Below are 15,762 nucleotides of genomic sequence, written 5' to 3' on the forward strand. Positions count from 1 at the left end.
AATAATAATAATAATAATAATAATAATAGCAATGTATATGATTTCTTTGTGTTTGAATGTATTTAAAAATTAATTAGCCTGTCTAAAACTATTTTTTGTCAATGATTCATCTTTTACAATAAAAACTATTTTTTGTGTTCAAAATCTATCTTTTTCGCGCCCATCTAAATTTCTATAGACAGCCACAAACTTCCAACAAACATTGAAATGAAAAACTAATAAATCAATATTTAAAAGAACATTGTTCTGGCGTGTGAATCGAAAATTCACAACCAAACGGCAACACAAAACAAAAAAAAAAGCAAAAAACACTAAATCGTTACGATGGGATTGTCGAGCGGGGGAAACTGCCTTCCATGCGTTACGCGTGCACCGGCGCATCTAAACATCATCCGCAGTGTTGTACCGGTTTCACAGTTGCACTGAAACACTCTCCAAGGATTAGTTGCCACCGTTGGTGAATAATGGAAACCGTTTAAGCGGCGCACTAGGGGAGGTTTTTGTTTTGCAGATTACAGCGTGACTCTGTACTAGTCGGCACATGAAGCGAGCATGATTCAAATTGAACACCATGCACAGGCTTTCCCTTCCGCAATGGAACGCAGTTTGAATGATTATTGTTTTATCCTTCGGTGACAACGATACCGTCGCTACAAAAGCTCACCGTTTACGGCGATTGTGACATTCGTGAGGCTGAGCTTAAGCGGATTCCCACTCCCCAAAAGGCTTTTCTGTGCGTTGCTTTTTTCGGGATTTGACTTCCGTTTCCCCCCCGGGGTGAGTGCTCGGGTGTGTAGTAGTAACAAAACGTTAATCTTTGAAACTTCCAGCTCATCGACGGTAAACGTTTGCTCGCGTTGCGCTTTTCCGATGGCTGCGTTAGAGCTTTAAAAGCAATTTAGGATTTATTTTCCATTCCATTTTGCGCGCGTTGTACAACGGGTAGCGTAGAGTTGGTAACGCAATGGAACGCGTTCTTTTCTTCTGGTATTTGGCTTCCCATTGTTTATGTGTGTATTACAAGGCATAACAAATGGAAGGCAATATTTTGGGATCAGGATCGAATACTAGTGTTGGTATCGACTTTTTACATTATTTGTGGCACCAATGAGAGTTTGGAGACTTGATTCCGCTTAGTTTGCGTAGAGCTTCATTTTCTTCTATAATAATCCTACCCCTTTCCAGAGGATCTGTACGAGGAGCCGATTCTGTAAAGGATTGTATCCTGTACCGACGCTACCGATTTTGTAAAGGATATTAAATTGTATCTCTTTCTGCAGAGCTAGAAAATCCTTATACATACATTAAGTAAACGCTGCTAATCAACATAAACAATCAATCGTTTGATTAACTATCGTATCGCCAGGTGGCGCCGCCGGTTTTTTTTTATTTTTTTTATGAGCCAGACGTTTACCGTCTGTTGACTCCTTTTAGTTAGAGAGCTTCAACCGTTTAGATCCCGCTTAGAAGTCGTTTAGTGGATTTTTGCGCTTGGTCTGCCGTTCCAGCCCTAGCGTTGCTGGGAAAAAGGGAAAGTGAAAGCTTTTGAAACAATAAAAGCTCCGCTAGCTAGCATATCCCACCATTAGATGGAGTGGGAGCTTGTAATTGGACCTACCCGATTCCGATTCCAAGTTAGGAATCAATTCCGGAGAAAATTCCGATTCTGGATTCGAATTTTCTTCGAAAACGGAGTCAGAATTGACTCCAGAATTGGAATTAGCTCCGGAATAAGAATCAGTTCTTGAATTAAATTAAGATGTATGGGAAGCGATATCGGTCAGGGAATCTCGATCAGGATGGATCGATTACAAGTAAATTTAGATTCTTTGCGGCTATCAATACGTAGCATCATTGACCCCAAACGCCCATTCTTGTAAAGATGCAGAAACCGACTCCGACTCTAGAGCCAATTTCGATTTCAGAACCAATTCTGTTTCCGGAGCCAGTTCCGGAACCAGTTCCGGAGCCAGTTCCGGTACCAGTTCCGGTACCAGTTCCGGAGCCGATTCTGCTTCTAACGCAAATTTCGAATCTGGAGCCGATTCCGGAATCGATTCCGCAAACTAATTCTGCGCCTTCTATCTAATCGATTCCAGAAACTTTAATTCTTCCCATCACTAATCTCATTGCTGCTCCAATCGTTTACAATTTCTTTCAGACTGAGATTTTTAATTGTTTAGAGATGCGAAGGTAGCTTTTTTTACACTTACTTGAATCCTTTTTTTGTGTGTTTGGAAAAAAGCACCAACGCAAAAGCACAATTTCAGCAGCTGGCAGATAACCGAAATTCAACCAGTGAGCTCAAACTACAATTATTATACATTTTAATTGCTACGTGTTGTGGTGTGACGACTTTCAGCATATCATGCACAATCATAATTAATTTCCAAAAAATAAATCTTATTATTAATTTGAAACCTTATTCATCGAATTTTTCAAAAGAACACCTCAGCACACCTCTAGGGAGATCGGGGAACTGACAACCCAAAGAGAAATTGCGCGCTCCGCTCTGACAGCTCTCCGACCAACGATAGGCTGTCAAAAAAGGTAAACACCACGCAAGGTGACAGCAACCCCTCTTTTCTTCTTTTCCCTTAGAAAATCTTCTGTTCCGCTCGAAATTAACCCTTATTTTTCCTTCCCGTACGTTTTTTCACCAACCACCGGCAAACATCGTTCCATACATCACCGCCATCATGTCCGGCTACACAGAGGAATACATCCGGCAGAAGCTGACGGAGAAGCTGGAAGCAACGCATGTGGTGAGTAAGTCATCTTGCTCCGTTTGATGGAGGGGGTAGTTGGGGGGCGGAACAAAACTTTCTCCTCTCGGAGCCATCGGACGCCAACAGGGCAAAGGGGGTAGGGTTGTTTGTGTGCAGGAGCTGTCAAAGAAAAAACGAAACACCGCGCGACGATCGTCTTCGCTCTTCGTGTGTTTGTGTGACAACGGAGCCGCCGCGTTGGAAGTGTACTGTTGTCCGATCAACGCCGTGGGAACACAGTAGGCTGGTTTGAAGCCACCAGAAATGGACACCAAAACCGCCCTCCCGTGGGTGACAATTGTAGCGGCCGGTCTGTTCCTCCGAGCGGCCATCTCCCTTCACTCCTACTCCGGCCAAAACCAGCCACCCAAGTACGGTGACTACGAGGCCCAGCGCCACTGGCAAGAGGTGACCGTGAATCTCCCGGTGAGCGATTGGTACCGGAACACCACCGACAACGATCCGCTCTACTGGGGCTTGGACTATCCGCCCCTTAGCGCTTACCACAGCTATCTCGTCGGACTGTGGGCTCGTCGGTGGCACAACGAGTCGTACGTGGCCCTGTACGAATCGCGCGGTATCAGCACGGACCAGCACAAACAGTTCATGCGGAACACTGTCCTGCTGCTCGATGTGTTGCTGTACCTTCCCGCCATCCTGTACGCCACGTACACCGTCCGCAAGCGGCTGGCAAACGATCGGTCGGAAGTGGCCGAGTGGGCTTCCCTTGCGCTTGCTGTGCTCTTCCCCGGCCAGATTCTCATCGACAATGGACACTTCCAGTACAACAATGCGTCGCTCGGGCTGTGCGCGCTTGCCGTTGTAGCGCTCCTGGAGAGAAGAACACTGGCCGGAGCGGTTCTGTTCTGCCTTGCCTTAAATTACAAGCAAATGGAGCTGTACCACGCGCTGCCGTTCTTTTTCTACCTTCTGCGGCATTGTTTCACGGGGTCGAACAAATCCTCAACTGTGCTGGAACGCCTTACCGCCGGTGTAAGCAGACTGGCAGTGCTTGGTGTGACTGTTCTGGCAACGTTCCTCGTCCTCTGGCTGCCCTGGCTGAGCTCACTCGAAGCCGCTGGCCAGCTGGTGCATCGCATTTTCCCCGTCGCACGTGGCGTTTTCGAGGACAAAGTGTCCAACGTGTGGTGTATGGTGAACGTGCTCGTGAAGCTCAGGTAAGCTTCCGCCTTCAAGCTCTCCCGTCAGCTCATCAAACTAACATTGTCCTCCTGCCTTCAGGAACTTCCCCAACACAACGATGGCACTCGTCTGCCTGCTCTGCACCCTGCTAGCCGTCCTGCCGAGTGGGTTGCATCTGCTGCTCCAAAAGTCGCCCACCGTCCGCAGCTTCCTCTACTCGCTGGCCGTAACAGCGCTCGGCTTTTTCCTGTTCAGCTTTCATGTGCACGAAAAGTCGATCCTGCTCGTGGCACTGCCGGTAACGCTGCTGCTCCCGCTGGAACCACTCGCCGCCTGTTGGTTCCTGCAGATTGCAACCTTCAGCATGTTCCCACTTCTTCACAAAGATGGTCTCACGGTGCCATTTGTGGGTCTCTCGCTGATTTCGTTGGCGCTACTCCGGACAGCACGGGGCGCTCAATCGGGGAACAAAGCACGGGATCAATCGTACGATTTGCTCCATCTACGGGGGCTTCTCCCGGAGAGTGTTGCCAACAATGTGACGGGAAGTGTACTGGTGACACTATTCTATGTGTCCCTGCTGGGGCAGGTCTTGCTTTTGATGGCCTTCCTTTGCCTTCCCGCCCCGGCCCACCTCCCATTCCTTCATTCGCTTGCCATATCGGCGTACAGTTGTGGCCATTTTATGCTGTTTTACATGTACTTTAACTACAGACAGTTCTGTGGCGGAGAAGGCACCGTTGCCAACAAGCAGTCAACTAAAATAAGTCATAAAAAGAAGGCCAAATAAAGTGTACTTTTCAAAAGAGAGTTTTTCTGTCTTTTTTTGGTATTAAATAGAATTAAATTAATTCATTTTAAACAAAGATAAAATTGCTAATTAATCGGCATTAAATGCTCTTTTCCCTTTCGTAGGAAGTGGTCGATGAGTCGGACGGTTGCGGTGGCAAATTTCGTGTCGTTGTCGTTTCCTCCCAGTTCCAAGGCAAACCCCTGCTTCAACGGCACCGGTCAGTCTCTTACAGATTAGTGGTGAAAGCTCGGAATCGGACCCTACCCTATATTACGATTCTGTGTGCGAAATCAATCCCCGAGCCAATTCCTATGCTGAAATCGATTCCAGAGTCGATTCCGAAGTTGGCTCCGGAATTGATTCCGTCGTCGGAACTGACTCCGGAATCAATCTGGGGATAAAAATATGCTCCGGTAACGGAATCAGAATTGACTCCAGAATTGGAATTAGCTCCAGAATGAGACTCAGTTCTTGAATTGAAATAAGAAGATTCAGAAGCCAAATCAGTTCCGGAATCTCCATGAGAATGGATCATTTACAAGTAATTGTTTATTCCTTGCGACTATCAATTATTGGTTCCAAACGTCTAGTCTTATGACACCGACTCCGATTCTGATCTCGGAGCCAATTCCGATTTCGGAGCCAATTCCGAATCCGATTCCGAATCCGATTCCGGAGCCAATTCCGTTTCTGAAGACAATTCCGATTCCGGAACCGATTTCGATTCCGATTCCGATTTCGGAACCGATTCCGATTCAGGAACTGATTCCGATTCCGGAACCGATTCCAATTCCGGAACTGATTCCGACAAAAACTTCATTTTTCCCATCACTATTACAGAAGCTAGTATCCACTTACAAAACTTACTAATACTCCCCTTTTTTCCACAGACTTGTGAACGCCGCCCTAGAGGAGGAACTGAAAACGATTCACGCCTTCTCGCAGAAAACCTACACCCCGGAACAGTGGGCCGGTGAAAGTGGGCCTTAAATCTAGCGCCTTAAATTCTGCCAATATTTGAACCAACCTGCCAGCTGCTGCGCTCCGGCCAACATGGCGACGACCGCCATCAAACACTTCGAAGTGTCCGCACCGGGGAAGGTGATCCTGCACGGCGAGCATTCCGTCGTGTACGGTCATCCCGCCATCGCCGGTTCGATTGGACTGCACACCTACCTCAACTATACCGCGCTGGAGCGTTCCGGTTCATCCGCCTCCTCACCACCACCGCAAGTCATCATCGAGTTCCGTTCGATTCCGTTCACTGCCACGCTGACGCTCGATTCGTTCGGTGCCTTTCTGCAGGAAGTGGACTGCTGCGAATCACTGCAACCGGAAGCTTTCCTCGAGCAGTTGCGCTCGAAGGGTGCATTTCCCTTTGCACGCTTTCTATCGCCCGGCCCGGTGCCGCCCGTTTTAGAGGAAACATCCTCAAAAGAACGCATGTCACTCGGTTCCACGCTGTACATCCTGAATCGAGTCCTCCGCTCGGAGGGCGTTAGTTCGATCGATTCGACCATCTTCAGTGAGGAGGCTTCTGGTGGCGGCGGTTTCCGACTGTCCCTCTACTCCGAGATGAGCATCGGCGCTGGGCTGGGAAGTTCGGCCAGCTATGGCGTTTGTTTGGCGGCCGGTGCGTACCAACTTTCGCGCATCCTTAAGCGCGAAGCGACGGTCACCCAGCTGGGCGAAGATGTGCTCAAAAAGATATACCAGTGGTCGTTCGATTCCGAGATCATTATGCACGTGAAACCGTCCGGCATTGATAACGAGATCGCGACGAACGGGGGGCTCGTACGGTTTCGGCGCGGATCCGGCGTGAACAAGATCATCGCTCTGCGCCGTCCCGTGCACGTGTTGATCGTTGATACGGGTGTTAGTCGTAGCACGGCCAATCTTGTTGCCAGTGCTGCTAAACGACTGGAACTGTTCCCCCGTACGGTTGGGCCCATTCTGCAGGGGATGGGCGGGTTGGTGGACGAAGCGATCGCACTGCTCGAATCGGACGCCGCCCCCGACACGGTGTACGAGCGACTGGGGACGCTCGTGAGCATTAACAACAATTTGCTGCGCTCGCTCGGTGTGAGTCATCCGGCGCTGGAGCGCATTTTCACCATTGCCGAGGGGGCAGGGTTCTCCAGCAAGCTGACCGGGGCGGGCGGTGGTGGATGTGCGTTTGTGCTGCTGCCGGCGGGTTACAAGGAGCTCGAGTCGTTCCGGGCACTGATGGACGCACTGGATGAGGCTGGATTTCGGTCGATCGAAACGACGGTTGGCACGGGTGCGGGTGTTTCGCTTTCCTACGACCACCAACACCACCAGCCGCAGGGTGACAAATGACAGAGCGTGCCGATGGTTCACCTGCAGGCAAAGAAACTGAAAAGACTTAACAATTAGGCGGGAGTTCGGTTATAATTGGTTGTGGGTTAAAAACAACTCTCTCTAAAAGGGTATTACAGTGGGACTTTAGCATTTACCTTTTCAACTGCCAATGTTTGCTTACGAATACGAAAGATCTTTTTTTTTTGGTTACGGAACGACGGGGTTGGTTCAAATATAAAACACAGAATTTAATTGCTAAAATGTTATTTCGCGTACCAAAAACAAATGAAAGAAATTAGTGATGGGTAAATCTGATACAGGTTCATGAATCTGAATGAATATTTGAATTTCGGTAGGCAAGATTCACGAATCTAAATGGATTCATAAATTTCCAAAGATTCTTGTTATTAATATTTTTACGGTAACAAGCTACGTGGTAGTGTAGGATAAATCTGATTCAGATTCAAAAATCTGATTAAGATTCATGAATCTGTATGACTCTTTAAAATGATACAATGAATCTGAATCTCGGCTGCAAAAATTCATGAATCTCCAAAGATTCATAAATCTCCAAATATTCATGAATCCCCAAAGATTTATGAGTCTCATATAGTTGTCAATCTCCAAAGACTCATGAATCTCAAAAGATTCATATATCTCGAAAGATTCACGAATCTCTACGAATTCATGGATCTCAAGGGATCCTAAGATTCATAGATTCTTTTCATTATTATTCTTCTTGGCGTAACAGAACTACGTTGTCACGCCAGCCTTTAAAGGCTTTCGGGACTTCTTGGCAAGTACCACGCAGCTGGATAGTTTGTTTTGCTACGGGAAGACAGTCCATGCGAGGCTTGCACCCACGACGGGCATGTTGTTAGGTGGGATCGCGCAAATACATTAGCTTGATCATATATATATGAAGATATATGAATTTGAATACATTTATTAATCTTTTAGATTAATGAATCATTGAAGATTTATTTATCTTTCGAGATTGGAGATTCATGAATCTTTAGAGATTCTTAGAGATTCAAAATAGTGATGGGAGCTTGGAATCGGACCTACCCGATTCCGATTCCGTGTTCGGAATCAATTCCGGAGCCGATTCCGATTCAGGAGTTGACTCCGGAGCCGACTCTGGAGTTGATTCCGGAGCTGATTCCAGAGTTGATTCCCGAGTCAGCTCTCGAATCGATTTCGCGATTTGTCCCGATAACGGAATCATAATTGACTCCAGAATTATAATTAGCTCCGCAATGTCAATTAGTTGTTGAATTTTTAAGAAGTTTTAGAAACGAAATCAATCCGGGAATCTCAGTGAGAATTGATCTTTTACAAGTAAATTTTGATTTTTTGCGGTTATCAATCAATCAACCAATCAATAGTAGTATGATTGGACCCAAACGCCTATTTTTATGGCGATGCCGAAACTGACTCCGTTTGGAAGCCAATGCTAATTTAGGATCCAATTCCGATTTGAGAGCTGATTTCGATTCCAGAACCGATTCCGATTCCGGAGTCGAATCCGGAACGGATTCAGAATTCCGGAGTCAATTCCGATTCCGGAATCAATTATGAAGCCGATTCCGGAATCGATTTCGGAAACTGATTCCGGACCTACTATCCGGAAACGATTCCAGAAAACTGCGGAGCAAGCCTGAATCGATTCCGACCAACAAAAAAAATAATTTTCCCATCACTAATTCAAAAATCTGTAGCGATTCATAGATCTTTAGAGATTCGATTCGAGATTCAAATCACTCAACGCTGAAAATTCATATAAATGAATCTCAACGAAAGATTCATGAAACCCAACATCGACAAAAAAGGTAAACACAACCCCTTTCCTTAGAAACAGCGATGCGTCGCAACACGCGACGTAAACAAAGCACCACCTTGGCAAGTAATCCAACCGAAGCAGAGCCTGGGATTGCATGAAATGATGCAACCAACGGTTGCTTTGACGTATTTCACGATATTGAGAAAATACAGATGGCGCGATGTTTGAAGCTCTGTTCGCACGTGTTAACAACCGTTTCTCAATATTTTACAAAATTGCGCAATGTTATAAATATTAAAGCTTAACTTTCACAAACGCCCGAATCGTTCAATATATAAAGCATAATAGTTAGTTATTTGTTTTTTTCCAGTTCGTGAAAATTCTTTCCATTCAATAACATAAAAATATATATATAGTTTAATTATTTTTCCAATAAATCATAAAAGAGCCTGTTCTTCTCGCCCGCCATCCTTCGAAAGAGGACGATAAAATACATCCGTGTATTTTCTGCGGATGGGAACGAGGATTACCTTGCCCCGCCTTTCCTAGCTAAACGTGAGTGAGAAAGTTAAACCCCCTCCCCCCGGAGAGCGTGCGCCACAAACCAATTAGTGAGTGTGATTGAACACGCTAATTAAACGCAAACGAGTGTGTCGCCAATAATGGGCAATAATAGGCCGGGGAAAGCCCCGGGAGCAAAACGAAAAACGGAGCGACTACAATTTACTAATGAGCTAATGAATTCAGTCGAGTCAGTCGAGAAAAAAGAACCCAAAACAAAACGCCTGTTAAAAGGGTGAGCTAATGAAGGTGACACGCACGGGAACGGACCACCATTCCGCGGTTGTGTCGGCTGCCGAGATAGTTCACTAATGTTTTTACCCTAGCTAGCTTCCCCATCTTTTGCCTCTCCGCCCTCTCTCTCTCTATTTCAATCCCAGAAACCATTACGGAGCCTAGGGGAGAAAAAAGGAGCCTAAGAAGCTAAGCCCGCTGGTGAAAGTACTTGTCGTTGTAGCCAGCGATGCGGAGCAGCAGGCTGAGGAACTGCTGCCTGTCACGGGTTTGCTCGGCCCGGATCACGATCTGCCCGTTGCATGCCTCCATCCGCACGCCGAGCTGGCGCAGCAGCTCGAGCAGATTGTTGACGCGCTGCTCCGGATCGATGCTGCCGCCCCCGTCCGGCGACCGGAACACGCTGGCCACCCAGTCGACGGTGCGCAGATGGATGATCAGATACGCCACTATCTTGTCCGCCATGTCCGCCGTAATGATGCCGTTAAAATCGAGCCCGATGGCGACACCACCAGCGCCAACGATCGCCACCGTTGGATCATTTTCCGGTGCCACCGATGCTACCGGTGGGCGTGGATTGGTCCCACCCGGTGGGCGGTTGTTCTGCGATATGTAGTTCATGATGGCGTACAGCCGCTGGGCGGCCGGTGTTAGCGTCCCTAGCGGGGGTCGTCGTGTTGTACCGTTCCCGGACGGTCGCTGCTGTTCGGGGCCACCCATCGGAACATCACCGTGGACCGCAGGACCGTTAATGATTAACGGTGGCGAGGAGGAGGATTGTTGTTGTTGCGGTGGTTGCGTTCCCTCGCCCGAACGGACCATCCGCACCGTTTGGCTAACGCTCACCAGTCGTGGGAGTGATGGATTGGTCGAACCATTAGGGGCAGCGCTCGAGCCGTTGTTCGCGGTACCGGGTTCGGTGCGAATTCTTTCCATACGCGCACGATTGGCCGCATTGGAAGAACCTAAAAAGAAGAGCATGTGTTAATAAATGGTACTTATTTCATCATTCTTTCGCATTCCCCCACCACTCACCAACACTGTGCACGGCAGCGATCGCGGCGGCAACGGCTCTCGCCGCACTGTTGTACGAGCTGGCGGTGTACTGTAGATTCAGGTTGAAGTTGAACCGGCTCCAGTTCCGACTGCCCGCGCTGGCCAGCGACTGCCCGTCGCCGGCAGCGGGAATGGTAATGGTGGCGGCCGGTGTATGCGTCCGTCGGCCACCATTAACCCCTGAAAGTGACCCAGTAGATGGGCGCGTTTGCGATTCGCGTGACGTGACATGGATGGGGGAGGAGGCAGACGACGACGAACCTTCCCCACCGGTCGGAGGGATGAACCGGTACGTCGTCGTCTTCACCTTGTACGTACGGTCGGGCTTGGTGTGCTTGGCAGAGGACGACGTTTCCCCTTCCCGGACGTTCGCTTCCAGCGTGCGGGAAAACTGTTCCGTGCTCAGCTCGAACCGGGGCGTCGGGGGTTTGGATGAGGCGTCCTTTTCACCCTCCACCGCCGTCGGTCGGTCAACGTCCATCGGTTCCGGGGGGGATGAGAAGGAACCGAACGGTTCCTTGCTGGCCGGGATCGATTGATCAATGACGAGCTGCTGCTGCTGCTGCTGCTGCTCGGCGGCAGTGATGGGTAGGGTGGGTGCTATTTGTGGGGCCGCTGACAGTGGCACTTCCGCCGCCACTTCCGGCACGAGCTGATCGCAGTTGGTACGCGGCCGGCGGAACTTGCGCAAGCTTTGCTCCAGCTCGATGCGCACCTCGGTTGCGGTCAGCCGCTCGTCCGGGCTGAGCGTCAGCATGCGCTTGATGAGGCTTTTCGTCTCGTGCGTAGTATTGAAGCCACTGTTTAGAAAAAGGAAAAAAACATTGTATTATTGATCGTCGTCTTTCCGATAAGAATTTGCACACCACTCAAACCCTACCTCGGAATGCTGTAATCCGCCTCACGGATCTTCCGAAACAACGCGGACGGTGTCGTGTCCAGAAACGGAAACTTCCCGTACACGATCGTGTACAGTATCACCCCGAGGGCCCACATATCGGACGGCTTCCCTCTGTACGGCTTCCCCCCTAGGACGTCGGGCGAAATGTACGCCGGGCTGCCCCGCTGATCGAACAAACACTCCTGCTCGTTGATCAAATGCTTGCCGAGAAAGAAGTTCGTCAGCACGATGCGCCCTGTCCGCCGGTCCAGCACGATGTTGTTCAGCTTCAGATCGCGATGGATGATGTTGCGGGCGTGCAGCTGCTCCACCACCTTCACCACCTCGTAGAACAGCTCGAGCGCGTCCCGCTCGCTCAACCGGGCGACGGAAATGTGCCGCTGCAGGCTAATGTACGCGCCCGATTCGTCACAGAACTCGTGCGCATGCACACAGTCTAGTACGAGTATTAACCGCCGTCGGATGCGCCCGGTGTAGATCGATGCCATCGTACCGTCGTCCCGCTCGATCTGCCGCTCCTCGAACGCGTAATCGCTGAAGAAGCCGTGCTGGTGGATGACGCCTTCCAGGTCGTCCAGCATCGAGAGCAGCGTGAACTCGTTGTGCAGCAGCACCTTGCCCTGGAGCGTTTCTTTGTCCACGATTTCCGTTTCCGGATCGAAGCTGAGAATCTGTGAGGCAGAGAGAGAGAGAGAGAACACACACCAACAACAGTTACTTGCTGCACTCACTCGCCCATAACCTAATTAACGAAGCAGGCCTTGGCGCTTGGGTGCTGACTGTGCATGATACGTACCTTGAGCAGATAGAACTCGTTGGTGCCCTGCCGGCGGGCCAGATACTGCGTCTGCGGCACGCCCGGGCTCGTCCCCAGCTCGTACCCGATCACAAAGTCGCCCGCCTTCCGGCAGCGCTTCCGCTCGACCGGCGTACCGTACCGCGGGATTTCGCAATCGAGCAAAACATTGCCCGTCTGGCCGCGCACGATCCGCCGCGCGTACTTGCTCATGTTGGCCGTCGCATCCTCCGCACCGTCCCGGTCGCCCGCCCCTACCGCGGCACCCTCGTCCGGGACGGGGCCATCCACCGGCCGCTGGCCGTCCTCGATCGTCGGCACCTGCTGATCCGCTCGGAGCTTTTTCGCACGAAACCCATTGCCACTGTCCGCCGTTGGTCGCTTGCCAGGCTGTTTGCGTGCACGGAACATGTCCCACTCCGGACTCCGACTTCCTTGGCAGAACAATGGGGGTAGCGCGGGCAGGGTGGGCAGTGGGAATGATGCAAACTCGATGCGATGCGATGGTGTACTGTGTTGGTGGGGTGCCGCGCTGCTCTGCACCAAGCTTATCTGCGATCCTGGCAACCTGCTTGGAACGGAGGGGTAAGGAACGAACGGGTGGGGGGAGGGGCTTTGCTGCTCGCCACACACACTTCCTCGCACTTGCTCGGTCTCGCTCACACACGAACACCGTGGTTCACTGTTGCAGCAACATTCGACGCAATTGTTCCCTTCTCGCACACACACACTCCACACTTCACAGACCCCGTTCCCGTTTCCGTACAGCACCACACCGCCGCGCGCCACCCCACCCACACACCCACAAACTCAGACGGCTCTCGAACGCAACAAACGGCGTTACGGTAAACCCGTCCGGAAAGCCAGATTTGCAGCAGGGAAATGAGCTGGCAGGGCAGCGGGAGGCTTGCTTTTGGGAAAGTGGCCTGCACGGGAAAGCGAAAAGAGCGTCACGAAATTTGGGCCAGTTATTTCGACAGCTGATGAAAACACAAGCGACCGTGGGCGGTCCGGACGGTCATCGCCGTTGAGGCCGAGCGGAGTGACGTTTCCGGGTTGGGTTGTTTTTGTTATTTTTTATCTGCAATTGTGAATTTTCGCGCAAATATTGGTGCAGAGAGCTGTTTTCAGGCTGAAATGAATGGTAAAATTAGAGAAATGTTAAAATAAGTCTCATCTCTTCAACGTACTATCATTTTGAACGTTTTTAAATGTGTTTAATTTTTAAAGATCGAGGGGTAGGAATGTGACATCTGTCAAATTTTAAACTGGCTGGTTGCAATTTTGAACTGACAGTTGTGCATACTCTTTGTTGGTGAGGCGTAATTAAACAAACAGAAAGAACGAAAAAATATCAATAAAATGTTCACAATTCAATGAAACTTGCACTATTTGGAAGAATAGTTAATTTGGACTGGTTCCAGGGCTGCAAAATTTTAATGATTTGAAGTGTACACTCAAATAAAATTATTTAAACCCGATTAAAACTGGTCTCGTGGTACAGTCGTCAACTCGCACGATTTAACAACATAGCCGTCATGGGTTCAAGCCCCAATTGAACCGTACCCCCATACGTGTAGGACTGACTTATCCTGCTATGGAAGTTACCACACTGTAAATATCTTATTAGTATTTGTATAACCCAAGCGCCACAGATTAAGCTTAAACGACTGGAAAATTGAATATCCATAGAAAAAAATGAAAGCTCCACAGCTTCACTGGTGTGATCAATAGATGGCGTATTAAAACTGATTATTATATTGCTAGCTATCCTTTTCTTGCAATGTGTTTCGGCAAGTTTCATCTTATCATGACCTATATAGCCTTCTAACTTTCCGAGCAAAAATCTATATGAATGGTCGTGTGGTAAGATACCGTGGGTATCAACACCAACGACCATTACTCAAATCTCACTTGCTTCAGTGCTGATGGTTTCAATTGGAGTTTAGTATTTAAACAATCGTATCGCCGTTCTAGTTCTAGCGATGCATAACTTCAATGCGAAACCATACAACAGTACAGAGGAAATGAGAAAGCTCTCCTCCAAGCGATGAAGCTCAACTGGTTGGGGTATCCCACAAACAGATGGCGGCGCCACCAGCTTTTTTGCTATTTTTAGAATGCATGAGTCGTTTGCCGTCTGCTAAACGAAGTCTTTCTATATTCCGTTTAGGTAGAGTGCTTGAGTCGTTTAGAAGCCGTTTAGTGGTCGTTCAGTGGATTTGTGGCACTTGGGAGGTTATTAGATATAGAGCTAAGTATTATTGCGCTGATAGTGTTAGGTTTAATTATAAGTATGCGTGAACCACATATGTAGGGGAAAGCGGGGCAAAATGGGCATGTGGGGCAAAATGGGCACCCTCTATTTAAGCATTATTTGACTACAAAGATACTTTCCAATGCTCAAAATGTATTCATTAGAGTGTTCTATGAACACCATGTAAGTTTCATAACCCTAACACAACAAATAACCAAGAAAAGTGCAAAACAAGGTTTAGTAGCATATTGATGTAATTTTTGTCACTTCGAAAATAAGCTTAACCCAGTGTCACAGGGATGCGTTGAAGTTTTACATTATATATTATTAAAGATATGATATTTCTATACAATTTGTCTGAAGAAAGCAAGGCGAACGAATGCGTATTTTTACTAATATAACATAAAATACAAAAATGCTTCACGTGGGGCAAAATGGGCAGTTACGCTTGGGGCAAAATGGGCAGATACTTTTGACAAATGGCGTTTGGTGAGGCTATGGTGTTGTATCTGTCGCCTCAATAATGATAACAGACACAGCTTCAAAAGAATCGATTTTGTAGATTTAAACGTGTAAAAACTGTTTTAATTTTGATAATATATTTTTGGAAGAATTTTAAGGGCTTTTCAGACCAGCAAAACAAAAGATAGAACGAAAATACATTTCACGAAACGTGCGCAAAAGCATAGACCATTACCTAAGCGCAGTTGTTGTGGCCCATTTTGCCCCAGTGTTTTGACGTTTCACAGTTTGTTTACATATGCCCATTTTGCCCCAGGGATATGCCCATTTTACCCCGCGTGTCAAAAATGCTTCTCGTAAAACATCAACTTTTATTTTACATTATTTACATGTTTTTAAGTTGTTTTCATTCTATGTGGCAATTTAAATCCATAGATAAATGGTGGAGGCATGCAATAGTGAAAGAAAAATTGTGTTTTATGGCATATTCAGAGGAATATTCAGTAAACTGCTTAACATGCCCATTTTGCCCCGCTTTCCCCTAATGGATATTTTTGTAGAATAAATTCAGTCTGTAAGCAACCTCCGAAGAGAAGCGACTCGACTCGATAACTAGGATAATCAATAAGTCACTGGCCAAATAGCCAGCTCGAACTCGATAGCTGATTTGAGGCTGTTTAACAAAA

The 15,762-nt window shown here is 48.2% G+C and overlaps 4 protein-coding genes across 4 annotated transcripts; 3 read left to right on the forward strand and 1 right to left on the reverse strand.

Annotated features, from left to right (window-relative positions):
- The first annotated feature begins 2,531 nt into the window (after positions 1 to 2,531).
- LOC133392775 (bolA-like protein 2) lies at positions 2,532 to 6,141 on the forward strand. The gene is made up of 3 exons (XM_061654130.1): positions 2,532 to 2,765; positions 4,827 to 4,921; positions 5,595 to 6,141. Exons 1-3 carry the CDS (start codon positions 2,700 to 2,702, stop codon positions 5,692 to 5,694), a joined length of 261 nt encoding a protein of 86 aa, XP_061510114.1. The 5' UTR covers positions 2,532 to 2,699; the 3' UTR covers positions 5,695 to 6,141.
- LOC1279917 (probable dolichyl pyrophosphate Man9GlcNAc2 alpha-1,3-glucosyltransferase) lies at positions 2,765 to 4,721 on the forward strand. Its single transcript, XM_552840.4, has 2 exons — positions 2,765 to 3,946; positions 4,011 to 4,721. Exons 1-2 carry the CDS (start codon positions 3,033 to 3,035, stop codon positions 4,699 to 4,701), a joined length of 1,605 nt encoding a protein of 534 aa, XP_552840.4. The 5' UTR covers positions 2,765 to 3,032; the 3' UTR covers positions 4,702 to 4,721.
- On the forward strand, positions 5,758 to 7,278 carry LOC1279916 (mevalonate kinase). Its single transcript, XM_061654122.1, has one exon. It carries the CDS (start codon positions 5,758 to 5,760, stop codon positions 7,042 to 7,044), a length of 1,287 nt encoding a protein of 428 aa, XP_061510106.1. The 3' UTR covers positions 7,045 to 7,278.
- Positions 7,279 to 9,135: 1,857 nt separating this feature from the next.
- Positions 9,136 to 13,396, reverse strand: LOC1279918 (probable serine/threonine-protein kinase MARK-B). Its single transcript, XM_061654097.1, has 4 exons — positions 12,358 to 13,396; positions 11,541 to 12,232; positions 10,640 to 11,460; positions 9,136 to 10,569 (listed from the first exon to the last, which is right to left on the reverse strand). Exons 1-4 carry the CDS (start codon positions 12,766 to 12,768, stop codon positions 9,794 to 9,796), a joined length of 2,700 nt encoding a protein of 899 aa, XP_061510081.1. The 5' UTR covers positions 12,769 to 13,396; the 3' UTR covers positions 9,136 to 9,793.
- Positions 13,397 to 15,762: the final 2,366 nt, after the last annotated feature.

Source organism: Anopheles gambiae, chromosome 3 (genome assembly GCF_943734735.2).
Source record: "Anopheles gambiae chromosome 3, idAnoGambNW_F1_1, whole genome shotgun sequence".
NCBI classification, from domain to species: Eukaryota; Metazoa; Arthropoda; class Insecta; order Diptera; family Culicidae; genus Anopheles; species Anopheles gambiae.

What these genes read in the sequence shown, in the direction of transcription:
- LOC1279916 (XM_061654122.1), top strand. Translation starts at nt 5,758, where the DNA reads ATGGCGACGACCGCCATCAAACACTTCGAAGTGTCCGCACCGGGGAAG.
- LOC1279918 (XM_061654097.1), bottom strand. Translation starts at nt 12,768, where the DNA reads ATGTTCCGTGCACGCAAACAGCCTGGCAAGCGACCAACGGCGGACAGT. An exon ending in ACGAGTTCTATCTGCTCAAG is followed by an intron (nt 12,233 to 12,357) that starts GTACGTATCATG and finishes TCTGCCTCACAG; the next exon opens with ATTCTCAGCTTCGATCCGGA. An exon ending in CGCTGCCGTGCACAGTGTTG is followed by an intron (nt 10,570 to 10,639) that starts GTGAGTGGTGGG and finishes TCTTCTTTTTAG; the next exon opens with GTTCTTCCAATGCGGCCAAT.
- LOC133392775 (XM_061654130.1), top strand. Translation starts at nt 2,700, where the DNA reads ATGTCCGGCTACACAGAGGAATACATCCGGCAGAAGCTGACGGAGAAG. An exon ending in AGCTGGAAGCAACGCATGTG is followed by an intron (nt 2,766 to 4,826) that starts GTGAGTAAGTCA and finishes TCCCTTTCGTAG; the next exon opens with GAAGTGGTCGATGAGTCGGA. An exon ending in CCCCTGCTTCAACGGCACCG is followed by an intron (nt 4,922 to 5,594) that starts GTCAGTCTCTTA and finishes TTTTTTCCACAG; the next exon opens with ACTTGTGAACGCCGCCCTAG.
- LOC1279917 (XM_552840.4), top strand. Translation starts at nt 3,033, where the DNA reads ATGGACACCAAAACCGCCCTCCCGTGGGTGACAATTGTAGCGGCCGGT. An exon ending in AACGTGCTCGTGAAGCTCAG is followed by an intron (nt 3,947 to 4,010) that starts GTAAGCTTCCGC and finishes TCCTGCCTTCAG; the next exon opens with GAACTTCCCCAACACAACGA.